Here is an 11496-nt window from a genome sequence, read left to right as displayed (position 1 = left end):
GGGTTCCCCCGCCCGCCTGTTGGTGTTGACAATAAATCCGGGATCGCTTGTGCCAGCGTAAACTCGGGCCAGGTGGGTTTTACGCTGTTTGTCGTGAAAAGTTAGACTTGTTCCTAAACATGCCCCGGTCTTGCCCTTTCCTGCCTGTGAAGAAGGAAGTGTTACCTCACTGGCTGCGGCGAGTTTTATGACAAGATGTTTTCGGAGCACCTTGTCAGTCTGTGTTTCTCTGTCGTTGCGGCCAGCTTGGCTCCCAGATGGCCAATTCCCTGAACGGCCGGAACCCGCGCAAGGGACGGATCCTGGGCTTCATTGATGCCATTCAGGATGCTGTGGGCCCCCCCAAGCAGGCAGCTGCCGACCGGAGGACTGTGGAGAAGACCTGGAAGCTTATGGACAAAGTGGTGAGTGTCTGTGTGCGTTCGTGTATACACACAGTGAAGAATGGGGCTATTTAAATAAGTACACACGGGGAAACGGCGTCTTCCTGCAGCTCTGACTGCTATGCTGCGTGTGCCTCGGGAAGTAAGGGGACCGATGTTTTAGGTTATTTAAGCACCATTTGTCTTTTTTTTTTTTTCTCCCCTATGGCCCCTGGCAATGTTTTTTTTTAATCTTGGTTTGTGGAGGGAAAACAAATGTGTGTGTTTGCCTTAGGCTATTGCTATTTTCAGATCCTTTAAAATGACTCAAACTTGAAGAGCTGTCCTAACGAAAAGCTGCTTAACTTAGACTTGTGATCACATATTCTGTGTGTTTCGTGTTGGATCACATTGTTAGTCTGCAGACAAGACCTCTGAAGTATGAAACTTCAGTTAAGCTAGTTGTCCTGTAAGACATGCTCATGATGGCAGCATAGATATGTTTGTGCTTTTAGGAATGTGCGTGGGGACTGGGGGATGTCACTCTTGTCAGTTTAGTAAACAGATTAGTATGGCACGCCTAACTTTTAAGAGTGTGTTCTGCATTTTAATGATTTTTAAGTGCTTCTACTCGTCATTTTGAAACTAGAAATACACTGAAACACATTTTTCAGGAAGTGGGGCGATAGACCATAGTTTTTTAGATCTTCCAGTTCTCTGCACTAGCTTGATACATTTTGTTTGGTATTATACAAAATGATGGCTTGTTTGATGATAGATTAGCTAGGAGAGTTCCTTACCAATGGTAGGGACAGTTTGATTGTAACACAGAGAACTGCTCGGGGGATGCAGGCACTCTTTTGCGTATGAGGTGAGACTTGAGAGTTTCCTCTTGAAACTGCTGGGGAGTGAGGCTTACTACCTGTTAGCCTTGAGTCTGTATGGTAAGAGAGTTATGAGTTTTTAACTCAGTGATTCTTCATGAATTAGTGTAACTGTTCGCTTTCCCTGTGGCTCTTGTAAAATGCAGATGTTTAACATTTCTTAAAGTTCATAAGTAGTTATACTGACGTGGTGGAGATCATTTTGTGTTATATGTCTTGAGAAGTGGTAATTTCAAAATACTTGATGGAGTCCTTGTATGCTCTCCTTTGTGATGCTCCAAGAATAGCATCTGTATTTCCACCACAATTTTTGACGATGATTATAAACTTAAAACCCAGCCTTGATAGAAATGGTTGTTATCACAAAGACTTTGTTGACATTTCCCTGTTAATGATCAGGATGCTGTAAACAGTGAGCATCTTGTAATAAGAACTGCAGGTATAAATACTTGGAAGCAGGCACTCTTCTTCAGTAGAAGGAAGTTTTCGGCTTGGAAACCAGGAATCTGGTTCGTTGTTGTTGAAACCACGTGGGGAATGTATGGCTTAATTTCTCCCTGTGTCAGGACATTTACAAATCTATATGGTAAGATTGTCCCCTGATTGGTTTGTATATTCATGGTTACCAGAAAATCTTAACCCCACTGCTTGGACTTGTGCATTGCTTTTACTCAGCTAATATAGGATATTGTATAGTATTTGTCACTGTTACAACAGAGCATCAGAACAGCCAGTAAGGCCTGTTGTGTAGAAGTCACTGGAAAGGCTGGACGTTGCGCTGTGCTTTCTTTTTCATTTTACTAGATAAGTGTCCTCAATTTGGGTCTTTAATGTATCCTCTTTAAGCTGCTCTCAGTTAATCAAATTTTATTTCCAAATTATATTAAAGTATACCAGACAGGATGATGTCATAGTGTGAGAATGCTGTAGCTTCTGCTTGAGTTTTTAGCATTTGGTACTTCCAGTGAAAGGATGTGTTTGAGCAAATTTAATATGTTGGCAAACAAATTTAAGTCTTTTAGCCTTATGTGGCACAGGAAGGTCACTTTCTTCTCTGCCTAGATCAAAAGCAGGGATTAAAATCAGAAATAGAAACCTGCTCGATCAACTGTTGTTTTAAATCCCATTTCTGGAGTGTGTCCTACGAGTAATTTCTGTGGTGGGTCACTGATCAAATTAATACCTAGTGAAGGTGGTAGGCTCTGCAAAGTCAGTGGGGTGTCACCCACGGTAAGATTGTGGCTTTAAGGCCTATTTTGCTTGTTGTAATAACAGTCATTATCCTTGTTTATTCTGTAACTATAATAGCTGTGATAACCATCTTTTTGCTGCCATGAGGTAGCTAAAGTTTTCTCCCATTCTAGAGGTGTTAGGAAAAGGGAGAATGGAAACAAAGCAAAGGATGTTTGTTGCCATCCTTTACCTTGACCAAAGGATGAAAAAAGAGCAGTCTTAAAAACTAGGGGCAGAGCTCAATAATTTCTGGTTTACATTTCTTTCTTTCTTTAAATTGCCATTCTTTACCTTTCCTTCATTTCTTTCTGTAATTTCCTCCTCTGGCAGATGAGATTTTCTGCATGAATTATTTGTTTTCAACAATAAGGGGTTAACCAATACTTCAAATATTGCTACTCTGTAAGAACTATACTATGAGAGTGGTTTTATGGTGTATGTAAAAGTTCTGGCTACTTAGTTACCACGCAAACTTCTCTGTAGAATTGGTTGTATGTCATGCTTTGGAATTGTTCAAATTTCATGATAATGTTTGTTTTTCATGGGCTGATGCTTCAGCTGTTAGAATAGGCAGAAGGTTGCAGTTCTGTGTAAGTGTCTTCTCTTTAAAATTCTGTTACCAGTTTGAAAAAATCAAGGGTTTTGAAAGAGTTCTTTAGCAGGACAGAACGTTGGGATAGTGCTCTTGGTTAGAGCCCTGTTTGTAAAAGTTACTGTGAGCAACATAGTTGCAGGGAATAAAAAAAAAAAATCTTGTAAGTAATCAGTGAATGTGAATTCTTATCTGTCTGTATATCTTATATCTGCGCCTTCCTTTTTATACTTCATCCACTGGGATCTGTACTTTTTGAGGTTTACTGGTATGTCTTTTATATAAATTTACAGTACTAATTGCATTATTAAAGGGGCATCAACTGTTAGCATCAATGTCCAGTCTCCCTGCTGCTTTTCTCATGGGTAGGCAGAGCTTTACCATTAAGAACCAAAAATATTTTGTTTAATTCCTTCGCAATGCAAAGGCTAATATTCCTTTTATGGTTTGGAAGGCTAGCCCTGCTTTCCAGTGCTAGCATTGTATCAGCAAGTTGACCATATATCTCTGAACTTCTAGCAAGCAAATTACTGTTTTTAAAACATGATGTGTATTTTGGAACGTTCATATCCTGTAAATTAATTAAAAAAATGATATTGTTAACAAATAACTCTAAGTCTTCCTTTAAACTATGCATAAATTACATGGGATTTTTTTTTTTCTGAGTTTCTAAACCTAATGATTTTAAAACCTAGAAACTAGCCATGTATTATTGTTAGAGGATAATGGTAATCTTGAGAAAAACTTTGGGAGAGAATGCCTATTATGTAAACATGGGAGTAGTTAAGTTAATTTACTGCTCGGGCTATTTGGAGTTGGCAGTACTATTGTGCACACTTTACTATTGTGGGTTTCAAGCTGATAAAATTGTGACACATTCTGAACAGGATTTTTTAAAACAGGAATATTTCAGCAACTTCCAAACACTTTTCAGTACTCCTATGCGCTGGGCCTGAAAATAATTATATTTTCTACTGTGAAGATTAACAATATTGTCTAAACTGTTTGGGCGCCCTGTCACGGCCCACCCAGTTGTTTGACTCTGACTATATAAATGGGGATGGCAATTTGATTTGCTATTTAATAATTACCTAAGAGCAAATTAGAGTGCGTCTCCAAAGCTCATACTATTGACTTTGTGAGTAAAAGCTGTATTACCTCTGTAACTTAGTAATGTGGTTTTCTTTAAATGAACATATGTCAGCATCCAAGTTTTCAACAGCAGCTAAGTGAGTATACAAAGCACAGTAGTTGAAACTATGTGTGTGTTGGTTATTATTTGCAATTTTTTATGTAGTTGTTACATTAATGTGCAACCCTCCAAGTCAATTAAAGGTCATTGTTCCTCAAAGCATCTAGAAAAGACAATCCTCAATCATAACCATGGTATTCTTCGGTGTATTACCCGGTCAAAGTTGGTAGGAAGTTTTATGTCCTGCATACACTGTTTGTGGAAAAAGAATAAAAATTTAAATGGAGAAATGGAAGCTTCTCTTTTTCTAATCAACAGAAAGTATAAATGACCCTCCAAAGTCAGCTGTCCTTGTGCATATGTACCATCAGCATTGTTATTGCTTATTCCTCCAGTATGGAAACATATGGCACAGTTGCAGCGTGGTAGCTGTTGAACAAGCACTTACTGTATTCTCAGCTGAAAAGATCGGTGATCGATCACCTCTACTTATATTTTGATGAGAAGGCTTCTTTCAGAAAGAAAACCCATCTTTCCATCTTTCTGTGGAAAATAAAATGCATTGCATTTAATGTAATTTCTGGCAGGGGGCTGTATGATGAAGGAGCATAATGTTCAGATTTTATCCGTTTTCCTGATTAGCCCCTACCTGGTTAAGTTCTTTAGAATTCATTGTTGGTAGCATTGTGTGTTGTGGTTTTCTGGAGAATTGTTACGGTATTTTAGTGCAGAGCTACCTTTACGCTGTCTGTGTTGTGTCAAAGTGTTTGACTTTGACTTTTTTTTGTACTGCATGGTAGAGATACTAGTTCAGTAGACGGTTTCAAAGTGTAATTTTGGAAGTGTGCGAGCACTGGTGCTCTGATTGTTCTAGTCTATTCACTGCAGCTGAAAACAATGTTTAGCGGATGTTCTACTCATTAGATACTTATTCTGTTTTAGCTGTGTTACTTTCCTTGTATTGTCTTTGACTAGCATTAGGTGTTTAAACAGATTGTGTTAGAGCTGCTATAGTTTGCTTGAACAAAAGTTCTTTTGTCAGACGAGTCCAGGGCTTTCAACTTTATTGTTTGCTTTAAAAAGTGAATAGGAGATACAGTTTTCCATAAGAAATTCATTGTCTAAATACCGTAGGCATCCATTACTCTCATCTCTGAAGATGCTATGAAGGAATGCCTTATAATTTAAGTCAAATATCTTAAAAAATGTTATGAGTAGTGGTATTTATTTGGGGGGTGGGGCACAGAGAGAGGAGAGGAGGGAAGAGAGGGTTGGGTTTTTTCTCAGTAGGCACTAGAGTAAGCTTGTCTGGAAGTTCCTGAGTAAACTGTTTCAGAATCTGTTTCTGGTAGATTAGGGTGATGCCTTAGTTCTTCACAATCAGAATTTCACTCTATTGTTTCTGTGATTCTGGAGTAAATACTTGGATTTACCCTGAGTGAGGTAGTGAAAGGAGCTTGGCTTTGTCTCAGTCTATCTCAATGAGAGAGGCATTTCTTACTAACTTGCTGACTGACTGCTTTTCATTTTTTAGACTGAATGCTTGCTAAATATATATACATGCTTACTTCCAGTCATAACAATACACAAGTCACACAGTAATATGATTCATGTCTGCTCCTAAAGTGTTGGTGAGGATTGCTTTGTAAAGTGCAATGTGGAGGTCTTTATTTTTTGGTTTTTTTTTTTTTGTTGTTGTTGTTTTGTTTTGAGTTCTGTTTTCTTTTGAAGAAAGGTATGTGCGCCACTTCTGGTGCATTGGTAAATCTTTTGCGTCAGCAGATGTCATTTCTTATTGCTTACTTTTAATTGTGAACTGCTGTGGTACGTGTCAGGACATCCTGACTCTGGAAACCATATGGTTTACCAGCCATCTCTTTACAAACTTACTTCCTTTGGACTGAAACCTTGTGTACTCTATAAAGTGAAGAAAGCCTTGTACTATTTCACTGGATCACTGACTTGAACTAAATGTTAGCATTTTTTCAATGAGAATGCGTAAGACTAATTGAGTTGTACTGTAGGAGAATTTTTGTATGACTTTCTTAAAGGCTTGTTCTGGAGTTGAAGGTTCTGGTAATGTACTGTATTTATGTCTATAAATTCAGCAGAAGGTGAAGCCTTGTAAACCATGATGACCACAAGATCCTGTTTTGATGTGTGTATGACTATGTAATGATACTGGGCTGAAGAAGACTTTCTGGAACATCTGAAAGAGAAACTAATTCTTCTTTGCAACTGGATGTTCTTTTTGTATAGTTGAATGGACCAACTGTTGAAAATATACCAACCAGCAGAAGCAATTTGCATTTTCCTGTTGTTTTTATATTTTTAATGGTATTTCTAATATATACGAAACCACCTATATTCTGCTTGTTGGCACATCTGGTCGAAAAGATAGACTTCAGAAAGAATTAGTTCTTTGATCATGAGATTTAAGTTAGGATAAATAAGCAATTCAAAATGATTGCAGCCTTCTCTGCTTGTGGTCTGCTGTCATTGCTGACTTTTTTCCCTGATAAATATTTTCCTCTTTTCAGCTGTTTTTTTTCCTTTTGCTTGTTGCTCCAGAAAGTTGTAATGCCTAATCAGTGATATTGATTTGTCATCTGTACTTGGCTTTGGGAGAATGTCAATCTTGTTTCAAGTTTTCACTAAATCAGAAATCATAGAGAACAAAAGTTCAGATGAAAAATGTCTGTTTTTCATAAAGATTTTTGCTTCTGTCTTTGGCATTCCGGTTCTTCTAACTCTCCTAGAAAAAGAAATTCACATATGTCTCTGCATGGGTGATCTTCAGGTCTGTCTACACATGTAAAATTTTTTGCTCATGTTTCTGAAATCTCCTTAAAGAATTCTAGCTGTCAGCTTAACTTCAGCATAACTAGAAGAAAATGTTTAATCTCCTTCATAAGTCTCTCTTGTTAGTTCCTTTCTTGATCTTTTGGGGTGATATCATCATCCTGCCTTCACTCAGGCAACTCCTTTACCTGAACTGCTCTTTTAAAAGCTGTGTCTGAATCTTTCAGATTGAGGTGTGATTCACAGACAAATGTAACCTTCTGCATCAGTTCGTTCACCTAAAACTCTCATCCAGTTGCTATTTTGTGTATCGCTAAGTTCAGCTTTGCTTTTCTGGCCTTGAAAGAATGCCATCATATCCAGGCTTTATTCTTTGAGAATGCTGCTGCAGGCATCTCCTAACCCACGACTTGAACCGTGTTGTCCTGGTTTTTTTTATCCTGATAACCTTCTCTTTATCACATGAAATATAAACAAGCTATTTTCAGTTTCAAAGTTCCTTGCTGTCTTGCTCTTGCAGTTATGGATTGCAGTTCCAGAGTTCATCACCTTATGAAGAAATGACCAAACATCTTTATGCTTTACTTTTTTTTTGTTTCCTTCCAGCTTCTTCCTCAACTGAGGAGGAATTCCTTTATGAGCCACTAAATTATGTTAGAGCTTGCCTTGAAACTTTTCTTTGCTGTTTATATGTAGAAATACTTAACTGCTAGTGCCCTGAACCACTCTACTGTGTTTAAGTGTTGTGCTCATGTACTCATATTTGCCTGCATGTACTCATATTTGCCTGCATCCATCTGCTGTCTTTTTGTTTCCTACTGAGATTGCAAATTTCACTGTGGGAAGGACTGTCTGTTCTACAACACATCAGAAGGGTTCCTGATCCATTACTTGGTCTAGTAGGTGAAAGAATAATAGAAATTACTAAAGTAACAATGGATCAGTGAAATGAGGGGAGCTGTTGCAAATGTCATGTTTTAAATACTGTTTTTGAATGGTGCTAACATTTCTATAGCAGTTACGAGTTTGTAGTCTTCTAATGGTGCTAGACTTCTTTTTTTTAAAACTTGTTAGTGCTTGACTTTTGTCCACTCTTCTATCTCCACTTTTCCGACTATGATGCCAGTTACCCAAATCTAATTGCCTGGTGTGATTTTGTGTGTGTGTTTCAAAGGGAAGAAACAGTTATGTGTTTGCTTTGCTGTTCGTGGTGCATGAAGGTCTGTTAGTGGCAACAGTCTTTAGGCAGTGAATTTCTTAATGGCATAGATCTAGAAGTTGAAGGAGGGGTCAGCAATAGCGATATAGCTTTGAGTTTAGAGAGGTGAATGTTATAGGATATAAGTCTGTTTCCTCCCTCCCGGAAATGCTCAAGGCTGCACTTTTTTGAAGTTGATACATTAGTAGGAATAGGAGTCTGCTTTCGGCAGTATTAAGATGTTTTTACAGCCTCGTTAGTTACCTCAGAAGAATGTCAAAGTCACTAATATATAATGTGGCGATCTCCAAATGACACCTATAAAACTTTTCTACCAGATGGACTTAATTTTTTTGTAAGTATTTGCATATGTACAGCTGCACACACATGTCTAGAATGTGTCCCTCTGCAGTGTTTTAGCTGAGCGTGGTTAGCTCAATGCAATAGCACTTCAAAAACTACCCATTACTTTTGATCCCTTTCGCTTTCTAGTACAGAACATGACAGAAGAAATGACCAGAGAATTCAGGTAGCCAGGAGATGACTCTAATCTTGTATATGTTCAGGAAACAAAACCAGTACTACCTTGCTCCAGAAACTTTTCCAGTGGAGACTAGATTCAAATAAAGGTGTTCAATTCATCTGAAGGTTATTTTTAAAGTAATGTATATTATTCAATTAATTTTTGTGCCATTTAGGAACATGATGATTCCAAGTCCATTAAGATGTTATCTTCTATTACAACCATGAGCTGGAAAATACTGAGTTTATAATGTTTTGTTTCCTCGTTTACGGTGCCTGTTTGTGAATGACTTAATTTCTGTCTGTTGTAGCTAATAGCTTTTGAACCACTGGCAACATTCAGAACATTTTCATATGTGTAGACCTCTCAAACTTTAAATTCCTATAGGTTCTAAGAGGTTATATTGTTGGATAGAGAAAAGAGTGAGCCAGCAGATGACAAGGTAATTTATAGGGTCAGTTCTTAGTAGAATTTAAACATCCATAAGGGAGTTCACCTGCAGCAAACAGATCTGTATGGCATTAGTTGCATATTGTGTTTTGATAATATACTCCTTACCATATAGTAGGCAGGCAAAGACATTCTTACTTTAAAAGCAAAACCCTGAACTATGTAAGTAAGCTTGTTTGCTTTTTATAGATATGATGGGATTAAGTTAAATTTTACATCCTTTGACATTAGAGACTATGTTGGGATTTCATGGAATATAAATGAAGTAGGATTTAATTCTTTGTGCCTGGAGGTTAGACAAGTATACTTACACCCGTTAATTTTAAGATGTCAGATCAGTTTTTGCCCCAACGTATTTCTTGTCTTTTACATTCTCTTGTTTTTGCTTATAGGTAAGATTGTGTCAAAACCCAAAGCTTCAACTCAAAAACAGCCCACCTTACATACTTGACATTTTACCTGATACTTACCAACATTTGCGACTTATACTGAGCAAATATGATGACAACCAGAAACTTGCACAACTCAGTGAGAATGAATATTTTAAAATCTACATTGACAGTCTCATGAAAAAATCAAAACGGGCTATAAGACTCTTCAAAGAAGGAAAGGAAAGAATGTATGAGGAGCAGTCACAGGACAGGTAAGTGAAATATTTAAATGTGAAGTAGATTGTCTGGCCTGTCTGCATTCTTAACACTGTTTGTCTGCAGCCATTGTGTTTTGACATTTTTAATTATTTAAAGAGCAGAAATATTTATTGTTTGGATTCATTGACCCTGCAGGTCAATCAGTAATTTGCTGGATTTGTTCCACTGTGTGCTTTATCTGTCACTTTGTGACCTTTAAAACCAAGTGCATTTCCTTCATAAAACATTCATTTCATTCTAATTACTTGTTCACAGGGCTTTACAATGTGTAGTTTTTCCTCTGGCAGAGAGAGAGTGACTGTTACTTGGATTGAGCTTGACCTCCCTATCCCAGTTCTTAAAACTGTGGGAGCGGTGATGGATATTGACTTAGAGCTTTCACAAGTGATGAAATGGAGCAAAATAATATTCACATTTTTGCGATATTTTGTGATGTTAGCGTAAGGTGATGATAATGTTAGTTTGGTGCTGAGAAGCCTTTTCAGAAACCTAATGGATTCCTGATTTGCAGTGGTTCAGTTTTAATAACAGGGATTAATGTCCACTTTATGTGTATTCTTGGTGGTGAGTGAAGAGGTTTTTAATATTTTATTTTTATTACCTAATATTTTAAAAATAATATTTCAAGAACTTCCGTGCAAAATCTGCAGTTTTGTTTTGGGAAGGGGTACAGCAGTACTGTGGCAATTAGACTCTGCCATCTATGGTATATCTTTAAATCTATTCAAATAAAAGGTATGATGCTGTTTCCAGAGTCTCCCCTTTTTAAAGGAGGTAGTGGGAATGGGAGATAGATAGGAAGTGAATGGAGGATTGAATCCCTGCCATTCTATCTGCACCTGAGCTCAGAGGCAGGGCTGCAGTATAGTTTTACAGCTGGTGAAAGTGTTGGTAGAAGTAGTGAAATGTCTACATTCTTGTAAATGTCACTGCTGTTATGTTTGATTTATACATGTGTTCCTTCCAGATCTTTAGCAATGATTATAGCTATTCAGTATACTGTGGTAGTCTCCTGTACTTGATAGGGGGTCTGAAGCTTGCTTAATGTCTAAGGATTTTTTTTTAAAGTATGTAAAGACTGTCCAATTTTGAATATACTTGGAGCAATTTGCCTAAGAGGAGCAAAATACACAGCTTGAACTATTTTAATGATGAGTAAAGATTTTGATTAATGTTTTTTGTGTTTGAATTCATAAGTATATAAAGTAACGTTTTCACTGTAGATGCTTTCTTACCAGAACCTCTGGAAGAATTGTTCAGCTCTGAGCCTATGGGTTCTTCTTTTAATATCCCATTTGTTGTATGTACAGGAGTCATTGTGTTGCAAAGGAAATAAGAACTTTTTATGGTAAGGGAAATTTGACATAAATGGTTGCATTATGTAAACAGGTTTTATTTTGACTTCCCTATGTTGTATGAAACCCAGATTTACTTATGGTTTTGCTTACAGTTAGCAATAAATTAAAGCCAGTTTCAGTGTCACTTTTTCAATGTCTGCTATATGCTCTGTACAGTCATTCAAACAGTGTCTTAGTAGCTGTGTCTAGTTGCTAGAGTTGCTTTCTTCTTTCCAATTACCGACTTCATTTCCTGCATAAGGGTAACAGTGG

At 37.4% G+C, this 11496-nt stretch overlaps 1 protein-coding gene across 1 annotated transcript in view; it reads left to right on the top strand.

The window, feature by feature from the left end:
- Positions 1–257: 257 nt before the first annotated feature.
- Positions 258–11496, top strand: part of LOC104083448 (E3 ubiquitin-protein ligase CBL-B-like) — a gene marked incomplete at its 3' end in the record, with an annotated part of 94936 nt that continues 83697 nt past the window's right edge. The window contains 2 exon segments of the mRNA XM_009586933.1: positions 258–404; positions 9629–9879. Of these exon segments, the coding sequence (XP_009585228.1) occupies positions 258–404; positions 9629–9879 (398 nt within the window).

The sequence above is a fragment of the Fulmarus glacialis genome, unplaced genomic scaffold (genome assembly GCF_000690835.1).
Source record: "Fulmarus glacialis isolate BGI_N327 unplaced genomic scaffold, ASM69083v1 scaffold8211, whole genome shotgun sequence".
NCBI classification, from domain to species: Eukaryota; Metazoa; Chordata; class Aves; order Procellariiformes; family Procellariidae; genus Fulmarus; species Fulmarus glacialis.
The sequence above is the reverse complement of the archived record's forward strand: the minus strand, read 5'-3'. Positions and strand labels throughout refer to the sequence as shown.